General features: G+C 41.7%; 1 protein-coding gene across 6 annotated transcripts in view; it reads right to left on the reverse strand.

The window, feature by feature from the left end:
* kalrna (kalirin RhoGEF kinase a) overlaps positions 1 to 17961 on the reverse strand; it is a 753406-nt gene that overhangs the window by 266447 nt on the left and 468998 nt on the right. For all 6 annotated transcript variants that reach the window (XR_011961692.1, XR_011961693.1, XM_072579334.1 and 3 more), the window contains 3 exons: positions 12071 to 12137; positions 8547 to 8656; positions 4551 to 4620 (listed from right to left, as the gene is read on the reverse strand). Coding sequence is in view for 4 of the 6 variants with exons in the window: in XM_072579334.1 (XP_072435435.1) it covers positions 4551 to 4620; positions 8547 to 8656; positions 12071 to 12137 (247 nt within the window). In the remaining 2 variants the exon portion in view is untranslated. The remainder of the gene's footprint in view (positions 1 to 4550; positions 4621 to 8546; positions 8657 to 12070; positions 12138 to 17961) is intronic.

Genomic DNA, 17961 nt, shown 5'->3' on the forward strand with positions numbered 1-17961 from the left:
ATTTAATGGCCAGTTCCTTAATCTTGCCATCTTTATATGGTCTTGCTTGTCCTATCACATTAATCACAGATGACTCCATATCTGATTGATTACTTGTATCATGCTCAAGTCACATGCTCATCCATGCCCCAAACTGACACTTTGCTGTGTTTGCACCACAAAACAAACAATATCCCAATTTACTTACAACTGCGCTTTCAAAATTCAAGCTGTCTGATCAGTAGCCTTCTTTTCGCAAAAACAATTCTGCAACTAATGTATTACACAACGGCTAATTCATCACCACTTTTGATAGACTAGTCCTGACTAAGAACATTACTGCCTCTCACCTCATCTTTCCCTGGGTACTGCACTCCATTAGGTTCAACGGATATGAGCTTGAGAGGTGATGGCAAAACAACTGGTTTAGGCATCCATCAACAAGTCTGGCTGGACTGTACAAAGCACTGGTTGTTCCTGCTCTCATCTGTTACTGCTCAGTATTCCAGGATCATCTGATAACTCAAAAAATTACACCGAGCTTCTCTTCACAATTATAAACTGTTTTTTAAACCACTTTCACTAATCCCCATCACCTTCCAACAATGTTTGAGGAGTTCCTGGATTTCTTCATCAAGACATTGGAGACTATCTGAGTGACTGCCTCCCTTTTACTAAGCCACTGGGACAAACCTCCTGTAAAACACTCCTAGCTCAGCACTGGACTCCCCCTTCCTCTAGTTTCCACCCCAGCACCTCATGCCACCTCTAAGTCATTGTACTCAAGAGCCCAACCTCCTGCTTTGTCGACCTTCTCCTTTAAAATGCTTCCTCAGAACCTTTGGTACATACCACTGTTTACTCAAAGCTTCTTAAAACTGTGAGTATAAGTTAGCATTGTAAGGTTGCCACTATTGATGACTGTAACACACATAATTGGACACCAGATATCTCCATTAGATTGCTCACGTGTAATCAATGTCTGTCACTCCACCGCAACTACTCCCTGCACCACAGTGTTACTGTCTCTTACACAGTAACAGGTCCAGGTCTCTCAGAATCTGCTGGATATCCAACTAGTTCTGTACCCCATTGCTCTGGGGGTCCAGCACCAACTGCAAGGCAATAGAATAATGGGGGACCTTGACCTCACTCTGGGTACCCCTTCCTCACAGGGGGAATGGATGGTGTCAGCAGGTGCCCAGCTAGAGAAGGAACTACACAGTCCTTCAGAAACTTCCTCTTTTGGCAATCCAGAAGTAGTCAGGCTCGTCACCTCTATCCTGCCAGGCAATCTCTACCCTACTTTGATTCTAGGCCAAAGGGGGCACACTTGCCTCTGGCAAGGGCACATGCAGCATATCTAGGCCCTTACAGACACAAATACCTGCAAGATTGGCCAACTGGAGGTCCAAGGCCAATGGACACCAGTGTGGGGAAGGTTCTCTCCACTCTAGCTGCTAATACAGGGACTACACTGAGGACATAATGGGAGGGAGAGGAAAAAGAACTTTTGAGGACCTATTAATGGCATAAGTAAATACATTCTTAATTTCTAAATATATGTTCATTCATATTTATCTGTTTGCCTAAGTTTCTGTGTAGCCAGAAATACAAACTTTGAGGTATTGAAGCCAATGATCCTTATCCCTCGACAATGTTCCATGACCTGAGGTGCCCAGTAGCTACTGTACCACGAACAGACAATGGGGGATTTGCAGCGTCCTGTGAATTGACTCCATCTTTCCAGATGCACAGATGTTGCTTTTATAGCACAAACATTAGTGGGACTCAGCCATTAGTCCGAATGAAGTTTTCATGAGAGCTTGGTTACAGGAGTGGACTTCACACAATAGGCTAATGTCTGAGGGCCACACAGACTGCTGAGCTCACCAGTGTATTTCACCTTCGTGTCTCTGCTGGTGTTTGCCCTTTGAAGGGCCATGCATGCTTTAACTGGCAAGCCCATCCTTCACAGGTGGCAGCACTGACCCTCAACCTCACTATGTTTGGTTGCAGCCATTTTCAGTTCCATTGCACGTTTAAACGTTGATGGAGGGAACAATACCAATACCCACTCCTTGGGCAGACAGTTTGAGGCTCCACTTCTTGGTATCAGCCAACTCTCAAACATTATCATCTCCTTCCTGGTAGCTCTCTTTATCAACAACATAGACCTCAAACCCATCCAACCTGTTTATCTAAGTCTCCATTGGCCCACCTTACTACAAGCCTCTGGTATCTGAAGTGAACATGTTATGGTTTGTAGTTCACTGTCTGCCCCAGGAAACCAGGTTGCAGCTAATTGTCAATAACTTCCCCCTCCTCCCTCCACATGATCCCTTACAATCCTATGCTCTATCATCTCTCCTCCCACCCCTTCAACACTGAGTAGCCCCCTCCCTCACTGTTATAATCCCCTCAGATGGGCCAATGGGCTGAGAAGTGGCAGATGGAGTTTAATTTAGATAAATATGATGTGCTGCATTTTGGGAAAGCAAATCTTAACAGGATTTATACACTTAATGATAAGGTCCTAGGGAGTGTTGCTGAAAAAAGAGACCTTGGAGTGCAGGTTCATAGCTCCTTGAAAGTAGAGTCGCAGATGGATAGGGTAGTGAAGAAGGCGTTTGATATGCTTTCCTTTATTGGTCAGAGTATTGAGTACAGGAGTTGGGACGTCATGTTGTGCTGTACAGGACATTGGTTAGGCCACTGATGGAATTTTGTGTGCAATTCTGGTCTCCTTTCTATCGGAAAGATGTTGTGAAACTTGAAAGGGTTCAGAAAAGATTTACAAGGATGTTGCCAGGGTTGGAGGATTTATGCTACAGGGAGAGGCTGAACAGGCTGGGGCTGTTTTCCCTGGAGCGTTGGAGGCTGAGGGGTGACCTTATAGAGGTTTACAAAATTATGAGGGGCATGGATAGGATAAATAGACAAAGTCTTTTCCCTGAGGTGGGGGAGTCCAGAACTAGAGGCCATAGGTTTAGGGTGAGAGGGGAAAGATATAAAAGAGACCTAAGGTGCAACTTTTTTATGCAGAGGGTGGTATGTGTATAGAATTAGCTGCCAGAGGATGTGGTGGTGGAGGCTGGTACAATTGCAACATTTAAAAGGCATTTGGATGGGTATATGAATAGGACGGGTTTGAAGGGAATATGGGCTGGGTGCTGGCAGGTGGGATTAGATTTGGTTGGGATATCTGGTTGGCATGGACGGGTTGGATATGTTTCCATGCTGTACATCTATATGACTCTATGACTCTGCCTCCCAGCATTAAGCTTCCCTCCCTACTGTTAAATTCCCCTGTTTTGTCTCCTGCAGTAGTGGCTCCCTGATAATCCTCTCCCAATTTGATGTTTCGAGTCTGGAATCCCTGACCTGACTGTGCTCTCATCTCCTTCAGTAACTTGGCTGGACAGACCTGCTCAATGCGGGACCATATCCCTGACTGAAACCTGCACAGTCCCTGACTGTGTTCCTGCAACTCCCTGGACTGGCTGCACTGGACCCACTGGGCTTTGGCATCCTCTCTGCCCTTCTTTAATCCCCCCAGTGACTAGTGGCCCTCTCATTCTCTTACTTGATATTCTTGCACTTCCCCGATCCTAGTCCCAACCAGATCTGATCACCTCAGCCTTTCCCCACCCCTTATTCAATTCATTTGCTCTTTATCCCTCCCCCGAACAACTAACTGCCTTTTCTGTTCCCCACCCTAAAAATGCAGCTCCTACCTTTTTTGCCCCCTTATCCATATCACTTTATATCTCAGTTTCCTCCCTCCATTCCCCAGGGTCCTTCCAGTGCCCTTGCAATCACATCCTTTTGTATTCCATTCCCCACTATTCCTTTCATCTTAATCCACCTTTTTCTGAACCTTGTAAGACTTGTTGGTGGCTGATAGTGTGGCTACTTCACTCTGGCAGGCTTGATGAACTTATGAGGCTTTATCCCTTACACTATTAGCATTTAAGAACTACAAGCTAGACGACATCTGACAAGATGTCTCATGAGCTGGTTGGACCGAGTAGGCTTCACCTCTTACATTGTAAGTGTCTTGGTTATGGAGGGGCCAAGTAACTCAAGAAGCTTGTATTCATCAGAGAGTATTCACTGCGTTCTAATTAATGCAAGAGAGGAAAAAAAATCCCACCTGAAACGTTCTGAGAACTTCATAGCAAAATTGTAACTCACTGCTGAAAAACTGATATTTTTTCTGCTTAATTAGGATTCGTGTCCATCTTCCTAAAAGCTCTGGTTTGGACTGGGAGATTCCATTCAGTTTAAAGTGAAATATTGCAGATGCTGGAAATCTGAAACAAACACAGAGAATGCTGGAGAAACTCAGCAGGTCTGGCAGCATTTGTGGAGAGAGAAAAACAGAGTTAACATTTCGAGTTCATTTCAACTCTTCTTCAGAACTGAAGTCATCAGGACCTGGTGCATGCCATTTTTCTGAGTTTCTTCAGCTCTTTCTTCCAGATTCCAACTGATATTCCAAAATACATCATCAGCAGAAGTCTGTAATCATTATACTTCTAAGATCATTCATATAAGTATTTACTCACCCAAGTGACAAAACAGTGTCCTACATCTTCTGGCAGCTGTTCATACTTCTCTAATTCTTTCAGAAAGATACTGAAAAGGTGAGACAGTTTGAATTATATATTAATTACAATGTCCTTCTGGATCTGTGCTCTTGTATGTCTACATTTCTTATGCACCTAATTCTGTTTCTGATCAGAGTATCATTCACATCAGAAATTAATTTGAGAAACTAACTTCTTGAAAAAATTATCCACTAAAACTGGGAAAGGTAATGGAATAACCTTGTGTTGTTCATGTCTTTACAAATTACAAGTATGACCTGAGGTTAATAATCTGTCTCTGAAAGTTGAAACACGTTCATGCTGTTGACCATGGTTTTGCTGCCAACTTTACTAGTTGTGCTATACCAGGAGTGTTCCATAATGAGGGAACAAACCAATTGTTAGAGCGTTAACTTATAACGTTGTTTTTGGGTTGGTCAGTTCTCCCATAGCAAGTGACAGCTTCAAGAATTCAATCATCTTGAGTAATTACAGACTGAAGCAACAAGTGGCAGCAGAATTCAGTGGGATAATTGTTACAGCTGGTTAATGAATTTACTTATGCATATACATGGGCTATGAGTTTGGCAGACAGCTTAACCACAGTGGCGATTCACAGCCAACTTTTATTTCAGAATTTGGAGTGCTGAGGTTCGTAGAGATATCTCTTCCAGTACCCAGCTAAGCTTTGATAATTTAACATACTTTGGGGATCAGCCCTGGTAAATTTTCGGTCTGCATGACAGTTTTTCCGCTTGTAAATTTGTTATGTCCTGGAGCAAGTCCATGACATTGGAATCTTTGAGATGGCTGCACCGAAATGAATGTTGAATTCAGCCTACAAAGAAGGAATGGTTTGTTGATGTTTTTAAAGTAGGTTCAGAATTCCAAGGAATTTTAATGTACACCACATATCTAAAATGCAATCCAGCTCAAATGTTGAACTAGCCAGAGCTCCTCAGGACACCTTTCCTAAGCAAATATCCTCATTTCACTGGAAAAATTAGATAGATATTGATCTACTTCTGCCACCCCAGAATGGGGAGTTTCCAATGTTAACTACTCTTATTGAAGCTGTCAGATGCTGAAAGCCTGGAGACACAGAGGCCTGCATTTCACCAGGATTTGAATGACTGGCTATAGCAGCTGACAAGTTCATCCCCTATTGCTGACAAGCATGCAACCTTTGCTTCTGTAATACAGGAAAATGAGAAAGCAAGTGATATAAAGGGTGACATTAAGAGGCTGAGGACATTAAAAAAACTTATACAGAATCTTAATCACGGCCTTCTCCCCATCATCAGCTTCTTTATGATCTGCAATGTCATCATTAAAGTCAATGACAACAGAGGATCTTCCATGCTGCTTCCAATCATTATCTCCCTCAGTTCTATTCTGCAAGTAAGGAGGCTTAAACTAAGAGGGGATGAGTAAAGCCCTTGGGTAAGTGAGTATATAGGAACTTCTGACTTTGTTTCGTTTCACAGAAATTCATAGACAGTGAATTTGATGGGCTACTAATATTTCCATTTCTCACTGCTTGAACAGTTCCAAGAACTGTTATTGACAATAAGATCATAAGAAATCAGAGCAGAATTGGTCCATTTGGCCCATCAAGCCTGCTCACCATTAAATTATGTTTCAAAATTCCATTCTCCTGCCTTCACTCCATAACGCTTGATCTCTTTAACAACCAAAAACCGAGCTATCTCTGTCTTAAATACACTCGATGACATAGCCTCCATAGCCCTCTGCGGCAATAAGTTCCACAGATTACTTACCCCCTGGCTCAAGAAATTGTTCCTCATCTCAGTTCTAAAGTGGCATCCCTTCAATCTGAGTCTGTGTTGTTGGGTCCTAGCTACACCTATTATTCTCCATGTTCACTCTATACAGGCCTCTCAGTATTCTAAAATTTTCAATCAGATTGCCCCTCAATCTTCCAAATTCCACTGAGCACACACCCACGGTTCTCATTTGTCAAGCCCTTCATCCTTGTAAACCTCATTTGGAAACCCTCCAATGTGAACACATCCTTTCTGAGATATGAGGCCCAAAGCTGCTCACAGTATTCCAAATGAATATCTGACCAGAGCCTTATACAGCCTCAGCAGTACATCTCTGCCCTTGTATTCTAGCCTTCTTGAAATTCTTCCTGACCTCTCCTCCCCCACCCCCACTCTGTCCTATCACCCTCACCTTGACCTCCTTCCACCTATCACATTTCCAACGCCCCTCCCCCAAGTCCCTCCTCCCTACCTTTTATCTTAGCCTGCTAGACACACTTTCCTCATTCCTGAAGAAGGGCTCATGCCCGAAACATCGATTCTCCTGCTCCTTGGATGCTGCCTGACCTGCTGCGCTTTTCCAGCAACACACTTTCAGCTCTGATCTCCAGCATCTGCAGTCCTCACTTTCTCCTTCTTGAAATTAATGCTAACATTGCGCTTGCCTTCCTAAGTAGGAGAACACGAGGACAGTAGATGCTGGAGTTCAGAGTCAAAATGTGTGGTGCTGGAAAAGCACAGCCGATCAGGCAGCATCCGAGGAGCAGGAGAATCGACATTTCAAGCGTAAACTCATCATCAGGAAACTGATTAAACGGACGCACACACTAAACAACCCCACCACCCTGTGGCCGACCACTTCACCTCCCTCTCCCACTCTGCTAAGGACATGCAAGTCCTAGGCTTGCTCCACCACCAAATTCAAGCCACCCAATGTCTGGAAGAAGAACGCCTCATCTTATGCGTTGGCACCCTCCAACCACACAGAAACAATGTTGATTTCACCAGTTTCCTCATCTCCCCTCCCCCCACCTTAACCCAGATCCAACCCTCCGACTCAGCACCACCCTCTTGAACTGTCCTACCTGTCCATCTTCCTTCCTATCAGCTCCACCCTCTGGTCTGATCTATCACCATCGCCCCCCACCCTCATCAACCTATTGCATTCACAGCTACCTATGCCCCCAGCCCCACCTCCTTCCCAATTTTCTCTCAGCCCCACACCCCCATCCCCCCTACATTCCTGATGAAGAGCTTCTGCTCAAAATGTCAACTCTCCTGCTCCTCGGATGCTGCCTGACCAGCTATGCTTTTCCAGCGCCACACTTTCGACTGCCTTCCTAACTGCCAACTGAACCAGAATCCTGAACTTGGACTCCTGAATTCTTCGCTTCTTCAGATTTCTGAAGCCTTTCCACATTTAGAAAATAGTCTTTGTCTCTATTCTTCCAAGTGCATAACCTCACACTTTTCCACCTTGTATTTCATCTGCCACTTTTTTTGCCCACTCGCTCAGCTTGTCTAAGTCATTCTGCAGCCTTCTTGCTTCTTCAACACTACCTGTCCCTCTATCTATCTTTGTGTCATCTGCAAACGTAGCAGTTATGCCCTCAGTTCCTTTGCCAAGATGGTTAGTGTACACTGGGTGATCGCTCAGGTCCCTGATCTTCATGAACATTGTGCGCATGCACTTAGTGCCACTGTGAGTATTGAAAAGTTTATCTTTTCTTTGTTTTCAATAATCTCAGTATTTTGTGAATCTCTAACAAAGCCAGCACTTGCTACCTATTGTTAACAATCAAATGACTTGCTCAACAGCCTCAGCATATGGACATGGACATTCATGAAACAATTGGATTTTGGTAACAATTAGACAACTTCAAGGGTACTTTTTTAAAAACTGTTAGCAATTTGTTATTTATGGATCATTTTAAAACTGATCTCAGATTCACACACTGCCACAGTGATGTTGGAACTCTCATTCTCTAGACTATTTCTCTATGTCTCTGATTTACTAGTTCAGGACATGTTCAGGAGGGTTTGCAGGTTTGTCTTATAAACACATTGTCTTTTCATTTTCTGCTCTAATTCCCTACTCACTTGTCCCCCTCTGTTACTTCACTTGAAGATATTCTTTAAAATGGTCACCAATGACCTAACACTCAACTGTGTGCCATTCATGACTTACTTGTTATGAAATTCATAGATCTCCTGGATATTTCCAAATATGATATGTTCCTTGTTAATAATACCAGGGGGAATCTCTTCCACTCCACAGGTCATTTCCCAGAAATAGGTCTGAAATGTAATAATTGGGAAGAAAACTCCATGACTGAGTGGATAGTATGGGGGGAGCTTCTTTCTCACAGTCTTTCACAATCTCAGTATAAACAATGCATTATAAACAATAAGTGACAATTTGTTGCAGTGTCTTTTGACTGCATGCTTCTATGATTTTTAAATGTATGTTCAGTTCATAAATATATTGGAACACTTCCATTTCTCACACAATGTTTGCTGCTGTATTTTAAAACCTTTATAAAAGAGCTGCTTGCAATCACACATTAAGTAGCCTTTCATTAGGGCTGAATGGTTTTACACCTTATAATCCAGAACATTATGGAGACACATTGGAGCAGCCTAACAATATGATATTCACCGTCTACATACAGTTTTCTGTTATGAATCATAAATAGCAGTTCCAAAATTCAGTTGAACCATCTAAGAAATGTTTTCCTGAGGCAGGAAAGAAAAATGGGAAAGGAAGTCATCCTGCATCTTGCAGCACAAGAAAAGAACAGCACAGAAAAAATCAGAATCCACCTATCTGGTTAACATTCCATTCTAGTAATGTTTAATGACATGGAAGCAGGTGAACCTAATAAAATTGGCGAACACTAAATCATCAAAGGGCAGACAGAATCTGTCCTTTTGAGTTATTTGGCACTAGTTGTAAATATTGAAGTGCAGAAAGGATGCTTGTGCTGATGTCACATGGTATTTCTTCTTAATTTATACATTTCATTCCATTTTCAGATGTCAGTTTGCAAAGAAATACGAAGAAGTATTAATTATTTTGGAAAATACATTAACTTTAAACATCAAACAACAATAAAGAAACTCAAGAGATGGTTGTGCTCATCAGGTTTTCAACCAATAATTCTAAGTATCGCAAAAGAGTAGTTTGATAGTGAATTTCCAAAATGTTTTTGCTTTTAATGTTCTTTGGTAGGTTCTAAAATCTACCTTTGATTTATCATTACACCATCAAATGAAAATGAGCAATAGCATCTCCTAGTGACTGAATGCTTTAATGAAGACTTTCTTAAATTCTCAAATTTGAAGAGCATACTTTTGGTATAAATTGATTCTGTCATATAGGTTGAGTGGAAATATTCATTATTAGTCTGACATTTTTATAGATCTGAGTATTAATTGACAATCTTGCAGCCATACATCTATCCTGTATAAAAGACATAGCTAGCTCCTAACTAGATTATCAACACTTAGAAATTTTACTCAATGAATTTTCTTTGCAAATTAGTAATTATATTTGTGCATTAGTTGACAATGTAACTCATAAATGACATGGATTACTACAGGATGAGGAAACAAACGCATAAAGAAGCAAAATACTGCAGATGCTAGAAATCCAAAATAAAAACAATAATTGCTGGAAATGTTCAGCACAGTTGGCAGCACCTATGGAGACGAAAAATGTAAGGTCTGCCCAGTCTAGTGCCAGTTATATATTAGGGAGGTGACTTGTGGCCATTTGGGGTATCTCAGACAATGAGAACAGCCAGTTAATCGAGGCTGAAAACTCTTGAATCCAGCAGTGTGGTTGCTGCCAAAAAGACACCCAGAATCACAGAGATACAAAGTGGAAGATATGTTAATTGAGAAGGGAGGCTGTTTCAAAGGTGGGGAAAAGGGGAGCAGGAGTAATCAGAAGAAATGGTAGATGTAGGTGGGCCTCAGCAATCACCCCCCTGCCCAATTACTAGTTCCTTGATCAGGAACAGATTGTCTTTGATCAAGACGTTCACATTCCATCCTGGTGTCACACCATTTTACCTGTTGGACACGCTGCATGGCAACTCACTGCTTGTAGCTAGTTTAATCTCAGCAGTGGCTAGAGATGCCCTTCAGTGATCCGTAATTAGCCACTTAAAGGCCTCAATTGGCAGTGAGGCAGGAAGCTTGACATTGGACATTCCAATCTAAAACTGGAGTGTAGTGTACACAGGAAGGTGGCAGGGGGTCAGGTATGACACATAGAGTTATAGAGATATACAGCATGGAAACAGACCCTTCAGTCGAATTCATCCATGCCAACCAGATATCCCAACCTAATCTAGTCCCATTTGCCAGCACCTGGCCCATATCCCTCTAAACACTTCTAAGTCATATACCCATTCAGATGTTTTTTAAATGTTGCAATTGTACCAGCCTCCACCACTTCCTCTGGCAGTTCATTCCAAACACGTGCCACCCTCTGTGTGAAAAAGTTGCACCTGAGGTCCCTTTTGTATCTTTCCCTTCTCACCCTAAACCTATGCCCTCTGGTTCTGGATTCCCCCACCCAGGGAAAAGACTTTGTCTATTTATCCTACTCATGCCCATCATGATTTTATAAACCTCCATAATGTCACCCCTCAGCCCCAAACAATTCAGCTTCCCCCATAGCTCAAATCCTCCAACAAATCTCATAACTAAATTAAATTCCTGGCTTCAAACCACCACCACTGAAAGTATGAGAATCCACCCAATATTTCAGCTGATGAGCTTTCATCAAAATAGAAGCAAGTTTTTATGCCAGTGGAAGGTGGTAGAGGCACCAAGAAAAGTTAGGGTGATAGGCAGAAGGTCTTGACGAATAAAACATTTCTTAATGAGAAACTGTAAAAGAGTTCTAATTGATTCAGTAAAGAAGCTGTATTGGTTTTAATAATGATTTGGAGATGCCGGCGTTGGACTGGGATGTGCAAAGTTAAAAATCATACAACACCAGGTTATAGTCCAACAGGTTTAATTGGAAGCACACGAGCTCCTTCATCAGTGTGCTTCCAATTAAATCTGTTGGACTATAACCTGGTGTTGTGCGATTTTAACTTGGTTTTAATAAGGTTTCCAGACCAGAGTGATTAGCTGTTGGCAGTTATCTGAATGCAACATGAAGGGATACGGAAAATAAAGAGTCAGCCAAAAGAAATACATGAATGGTTTAGATAAACAGGAACTAGATTCCAACGTTTTTGATCCAATCATGGACACTGATCATACTGGCTGGCTCTAAATCAGATTCTGAACAAAATCTTGCAAGTGGGAGAAATTTCTCCAAGCATTTAAAATCAGTCCTAAAATTGCTTCTGAGTTGCTTAAGTAGTTCAGGGATCCAACAAATACTCCTTTAAGGAATTGAGAAATGAACATTTACTGTTTGACGTTATTATGGAGCTCTACTTCTTACAGAGTCAAACTTACACAGCATCTGTTTCGTGCACTTCAAGTTGAATACTCTTTGGAGTTATCATCAATTTTGTATTATCAAGAAGTAGAAAGTGCATTCCAAACTATATACCTTCAACTCAGAGCACATTAAAATGTTATTTAGGAAGAAATTTGTTGACAATTTGAACGGAAGCTGCCACCACAGGATTGAACATACATTAGACAGTCTATAGGACAGAAAAAAAGCATATTGCATACCTCAAGACACTCATGTAAATCCCGAACATATGCCTTTTCAGTCTGGAGGAGTTCAGCCATTATAAACCTGGAGAATAAACAGAGAGAATGTTCTATCCAATTCATGATTAAAATGGTACACGTCGGAGAATGCAACAAGTAATAAAATAGATTTTCTAATCTAGAAAGATTTAGACAGGAAATAGGAAAACTGATTGTTGCATATTAATCCCAACCTAAATATTGATTCTTGTTTCATTGAAATTTCTTGAACAAGACAACTAGGAAATCATACAAGAATCCATACAACCTGCCTCTAAAGCACAAGCCACAGCTGTAACCCATTTTTACAAGTCAACAAAAAGAGTCCTCTTAATCTTCTCAAAATTTAGCTTATTTGAGCAGGCCTACTCACCATGGAGTTGCAGCTATCGCTTTTCCAAATATTCCAGATGCAATCAACAGTCTTGGCACAAATTCTCACAGCTGATTTACAGCTGGTTTGCTATTCAAAGAGTTATTTTTACTAAAATGTGAGCCTACTCAACAGCAGAGATCTGTTGCATACTTGCTGATTTCCATGTAAAGATGATGTGGAGATGCCGGTGTTGGGCTGGGGTGTACAAAGTTAAAAATCACACAATACCAGGTTATAGTCCAACAGGTGTATTTGGAAGCACTAGCTTTCGCAGAATCGCTCCTTCATCAGCTGGACAACCACCTGATGAAGGAGCGGCGCTCTGAAAGCTAGTGCTTCCAATTAAACATGTCGGACTATAATCTGGTATTGTGTGACTTTTAACCATGCAAAGATTAATCTTTTGTTTTTGAAGAGTTAATTTTCACAACAGTAGAGTACTTTGTAAGACTAGATTGCTATCTCAGGAACTGTCTCTTGAAGTATTTAACATCAGTGGGATAGAGTTGTAACTTGGTTCCCCTGGTGTTTTTGGCACAATTCAACTGAAATAAGTGTAACTAATGCAAATGATTTAGGGAAATTTTAAAATCAAAAGTCAACTATTTGAGTTTTTACAATTTTTTGCTGGTTTAAAATACATCATGCTCGAAGTTAGCCAACCCATATTACTGGCACCACCTCAAGATTAATTAATAAATGTTGCTAGGTTCAATAATTGTGCTTGCTTGCAGACATTTGAGGAGGCTATTTTGAATGTAATATCATTAATAAGGACACTTTAAAATGCTTTGACTGTGATTCCCTATTGAGACTGACGTTCTATAGGAATGTCACTAGAGAATAAGTCTGTTTATATTTTTAGAATTACCTTCAACCCCAGGGCATCAATGTGGACTTCAACAGTTTCCTCATTTCCCTTTCTCCCACCTCACCCCAGTTCCAAACTTCCAGCTCAGCACTTGTCCTACCTGCTTATCTTCTTTTCCACCTATCCACTCCACCCTCCCCCCTGACCGACCTATCACCTTCATCCCCTCCCCCACTCACCTATTGTATTCTATGCTACTTTCTCCCCACCCCCACCTTTCTCTCACTTATCTCTCCACCCTTCAGGCACTCTGCCTGTATTCCTGATGAAGGGCTTTTGCCGAAACATTGATTTTACTGCTCCTCGGATGCTGCCTGATCTGCTGTGCTTTTCCAGCACCACTCTAATCTAGACTTCCGTAATTTAAAACTGGGCTACTCACAGATAGCGGTCTGTTGCTGTGACTAAACATGCTTACATTTCAGCTCTATTAATCAAACTGCACACATTCCTTTTAAATTTATCAATATATAGTTTTAAAGCTTTAAAGTTTTAATTTTTGAACAAATATTGCATTTTAAAACACTGATTGCACAATTCGTGGCAAGCTTTTTTGCTTGGTGAAACATAGGTGAATTTATGTTGAAAATCTAGGGAAAAACCCTGTGTAGATTTTAGCACAATTTGTAGGCCAGATCAGGTAAGGGTCGTAGTTTCCTTCCCTAAGGGACATTAGTGAACCAAATGGGTCTTTTCGATAATCAACAATGGATTCATGATCATCATTAGGCTCTTAATTCCAGATTTTCATTGAATTCAAATTCCATCATCTGTCCTGATGGAATTTCAACCCAATCTCGGGATTAATAGTCCAGTATTAATACTACTAGATTGTCACTTTCCTGTTAAGTATGATACATGATAACATGAAAATGACTAGAAATTCAAAATACCACCCAGAGATCTTTACAGAATCAGAGAATTGTTACACCATAGAAGGAGGCTATTCAGGCAGTCATATTTATTTACTCTCTGCAGCAGCATTCAACACTGGACCATTCCCCTGCTATTCCTCAGAATTTTTCACATTGTTCTCTTTCAGATAATAATTCACTTTTTGGTTGAACGACTTGTAGACCTGCCTGTACCACACTCTCAGACAATGCTTTCATACTTAACAATGCACAAAAAGGCTTTCTCTTCTATCAGCATTGTTTCTTTTTGTTCATTACTTGAAAGTGGTACGCTCTTGTTCTCGATCCTTCAACCAATGTGAACATTTTACCCTAACCACTCTATCCTGGGCCTTCATGATTTTGAATAACATTGTCAAATCTACAACCACCTGAGAGTTCTAACAGGGCATCTGTTAATATCTGACATGTTTACAATCCAGCATTCCCTCTGCACTGGAGTGACAACCCAGATTTTAATGTTGCCTCTGAAATGGAACTTGAACCTACACCCTTCACACTTAAAGGCAGTGACCATTTTTAGCTGTGACACTGCTGAACTGCCAGTCCTCTGAGTGGGCCAGCAGCTCTAGGGGGCAGCCTACTGTCCTCAGTCGGCTAGTAGCCCCTGGTGGTAGGCTGTTGATTGACTGCCACAGACCTTACCCATGCCCAAGCCTTGAGTTTATGGAAAAGGACTGACATTTGAATGGGAACAGATAATTGTAACCATAGTTCTGTTAAGAAAAAAAAACTTAAGATTTGCATAGTTTTAGTGATGCCGAAGGCAATGACAGCTGATGTGACAAAGCAATCAGGAGAAGCATTCCAGAGATTCCAATAATGGGTGTAAAGGCTCCAACATTGACATAACAGTGCTGATTGACTCAAACTCTGTTGCAATAATTTGAAACAGAAAATAAAAGTAACAAAGGCACAGGTTTAAGCAAAGACACACTAATTTCTTCTAATTGACAAATCCTGCTCACATTGATAAATTTTCAGCTTTCGTGATTGCAGTTTGTTTTGGAAGGCTGATGAATATAGTCCTGAGACAATAAAAGTAACAACTAATAGCACTGTACAGTGCAGAATTTAATCATCATCATAAAATGATATAACCAGAGCAGTATTTCTATTGTTAAATAAATGGACAGATGAAACTGTTCCCAGGCTATCACACTGAAATGGATTACTGGCAGTCAAAGAGTGTTGCATTCTTTTGCTCACATGACAAGTACCTGAATCACAATTCAGTTGTGAATTCACGTTCCACCCTGATTTGTATTCTTGTTGTACAACTAGCAGAGCAGAGATACGACAGGTATCATTGCACGATTAATCAATAAACTCAACATTTATTTTTTTTCAGAAGGCTGTCAACATTTCTGCTCATTCCTGTCTGTTTTCCTATCTAGTCAAAACAATTGGTTCTTTCATCTACAATTGTTGATTCAGTAAATTCCTTGAACCTAGTCAAAAATAAAAGCAAGTCAGTCCGAAAGATACTTTGTGATTAAACAGATGAGTCATATTTTGCAAGAGGGAAGTTGCAATTAAACAAACCATCACTGTTCGTTGCCGTTTGCAAGTATACCTTGAGAATTCAGTACTAAAATTAATCTGCAGTGTAAGTTATTATCATTGTATTCACATGTATTTTTTTCTATCACTTACAATGAGTTGATCAATTCTGTGAATGATAAAGTGAAAATTATTTGCTTCCTTGTCAGTTAAGTAGATAGGTGAATGAGCTCAAAACCTACATGGCATGCACACTCAATCTAAAGCACACACTTGGTTGAATTTTTCAGCAGAGGTTGAAGCTCTAGTTAAGAAGTATCCTTGCTACAGTGGGAGGTGGGAGATGAGCTAGGGCTGAGGGCCATAGGGATGGAGAGCGGTTGGGGCAGACATGGTACAGGGCCCTGGGTGGCATTTTATCTGTGGCAGCCAATCAAAAGCCTGCCACCAGAGTTACTAATCGATTAAGGACAGTAGCCTGCCCCCTAGAACTGCTGGCCAACTCAGAAGACTGAAGAAGGGTGACACCCGAAACGTCGACTTCTACACCTCCTGATGCTGCCTGCCTTGCTGTGTTTTTCCAACCTCTTGCCTATTTACTTTGGATTCCTGCATCTGTAGTTTTTTTTTTGTCTCTTTTGCCCCCACTCAGAGGACTGGCAGTTCAGCAGTGTCAAAACCTTGCGCCCACACTTCCCCCCTCACCTCCCTCCAAAGCCCCAATGGATCCTTCTATATCCATCGCAAATTCACCTGCACCTCCACACACATCATTTACTGTATCCGTTGCACCCAATGTGGTCTCCTCTACATTGGGGAGACAGGCCGCCTATCTGCGGAACGTTTCAGAGAACACCTCTGGGACACCCGCACAAACCAATCCAACCACCCCGTGGCTGAACACTTTAACTCCCCCTCCCACTCCGCCAAGGACATGCAGGTCCTTGGCCTGCTCCATTGCCAGACCCTGACCACACGACGCCTGGAGGAAGAACGCCTCACCTTCCGCCTAGGAACCCTCCAACCACAAGGAATGAATGTAGATTTCTCCAGCTTCCTCATTTCCCCTCCCCCCACCTTATCTCAGTCCCAATCCCCAGATTCAGCACCGCCCTCTTGACCTGCAATCTTCTTCCTGACCTCTCCGCCCCCACCCCCTCTCCGGCCTATCACCCTCACCATCACCTACTTCCACCTATCGTATTCCCAGCGCCCCTCCCCCATATCCCCTCCCCCCTACCTTTTATCTCAGCTTGCCTGGCACATCAGCCTCATTCCTGAAGAAGGGCTTATGCCCGAAACGTCGATTCTCCTGCTCCTCGGATGCTACCTGGCCTGCTGTGTTTTTCCAGCATCACATTTTTAAACTCTGGTCTCCAGCATCTGCAGTCCTCACTTTCTCTTGCCTCATCCTATAGCCTTACATTGACATGAGCAATGGTTTGAGGGGGCTAGCTGGAAAGCTACCAAGCTATCATCAGGAAAGTATGTGGACAGCCTATCCCACCATTCATCCCGGACATGGTTAATCTGTAACTTAACTCTGACCATGATCACCTTAGTACCAGCATCAAATAAAAACCTACTAATTTCATTTCCAAAATGACTTGGCAAATTTGCAGCTTTTTCCGTTACTCTAATAAACCTTAAGCCCAGGTTTTCAATTCCTTCCTTGCTAATTACTCACATGCAGTTCCCAGACATTAATGCAACGGGCAGCAGGTCCGATCTTTCCAGTTGTATTTCATCCTATTGCTTTAACATTTTGCATTGTACATTGCCTCCTGCTTTGCCCATTCTGTTACACAGGTAAATGCATGGCAAGAAATAAATTCATTTCATCAATTGTTATTAACATAAGACTTAGGAGTTGGAGTAGGCAATTTGAATCTTCAAGCTGCTTCACCACTCAATGAGATTATGGTTGATATGATTGTGATCTTACGTCCACTTTCCTGTCCCTAGCACATAACCTTGGGCTCACTTGTCTATAAACAATCCATCTTACTCAGCCTTGAATAAATTGAAAGACCCGGCCTTCACTACCTTCTGGGGAAGAGATTTTCACGTTCCAACAACTGTCTGAGATGAAAAAAGTCTTCTCATCCCCGTTTTAAAAGGGAGATATCTTGTTTTTAAATATGATCCATAGTTTTACTCTCCCCCATAAGAGCAAAAATTGTTCTGTATCCATCCTATCCACTTC

The sequence above is a fragment of the Chiloscyllium punctatum genome, chromosome 10 (genome assembly GCF_047496795.1).
Source record: "Chiloscyllium punctatum isolate Juve2018m chromosome 10, sChiPun1.3, whole genome shotgun sequence".
In the NCBI taxonomy this organism is placed as follows: Eukaryota; Metazoa; Chordata; class Chondrichthyes; order Orectolobiformes; family Hemiscylliidae; genus Chiloscyllium; species Chiloscyllium punctatum.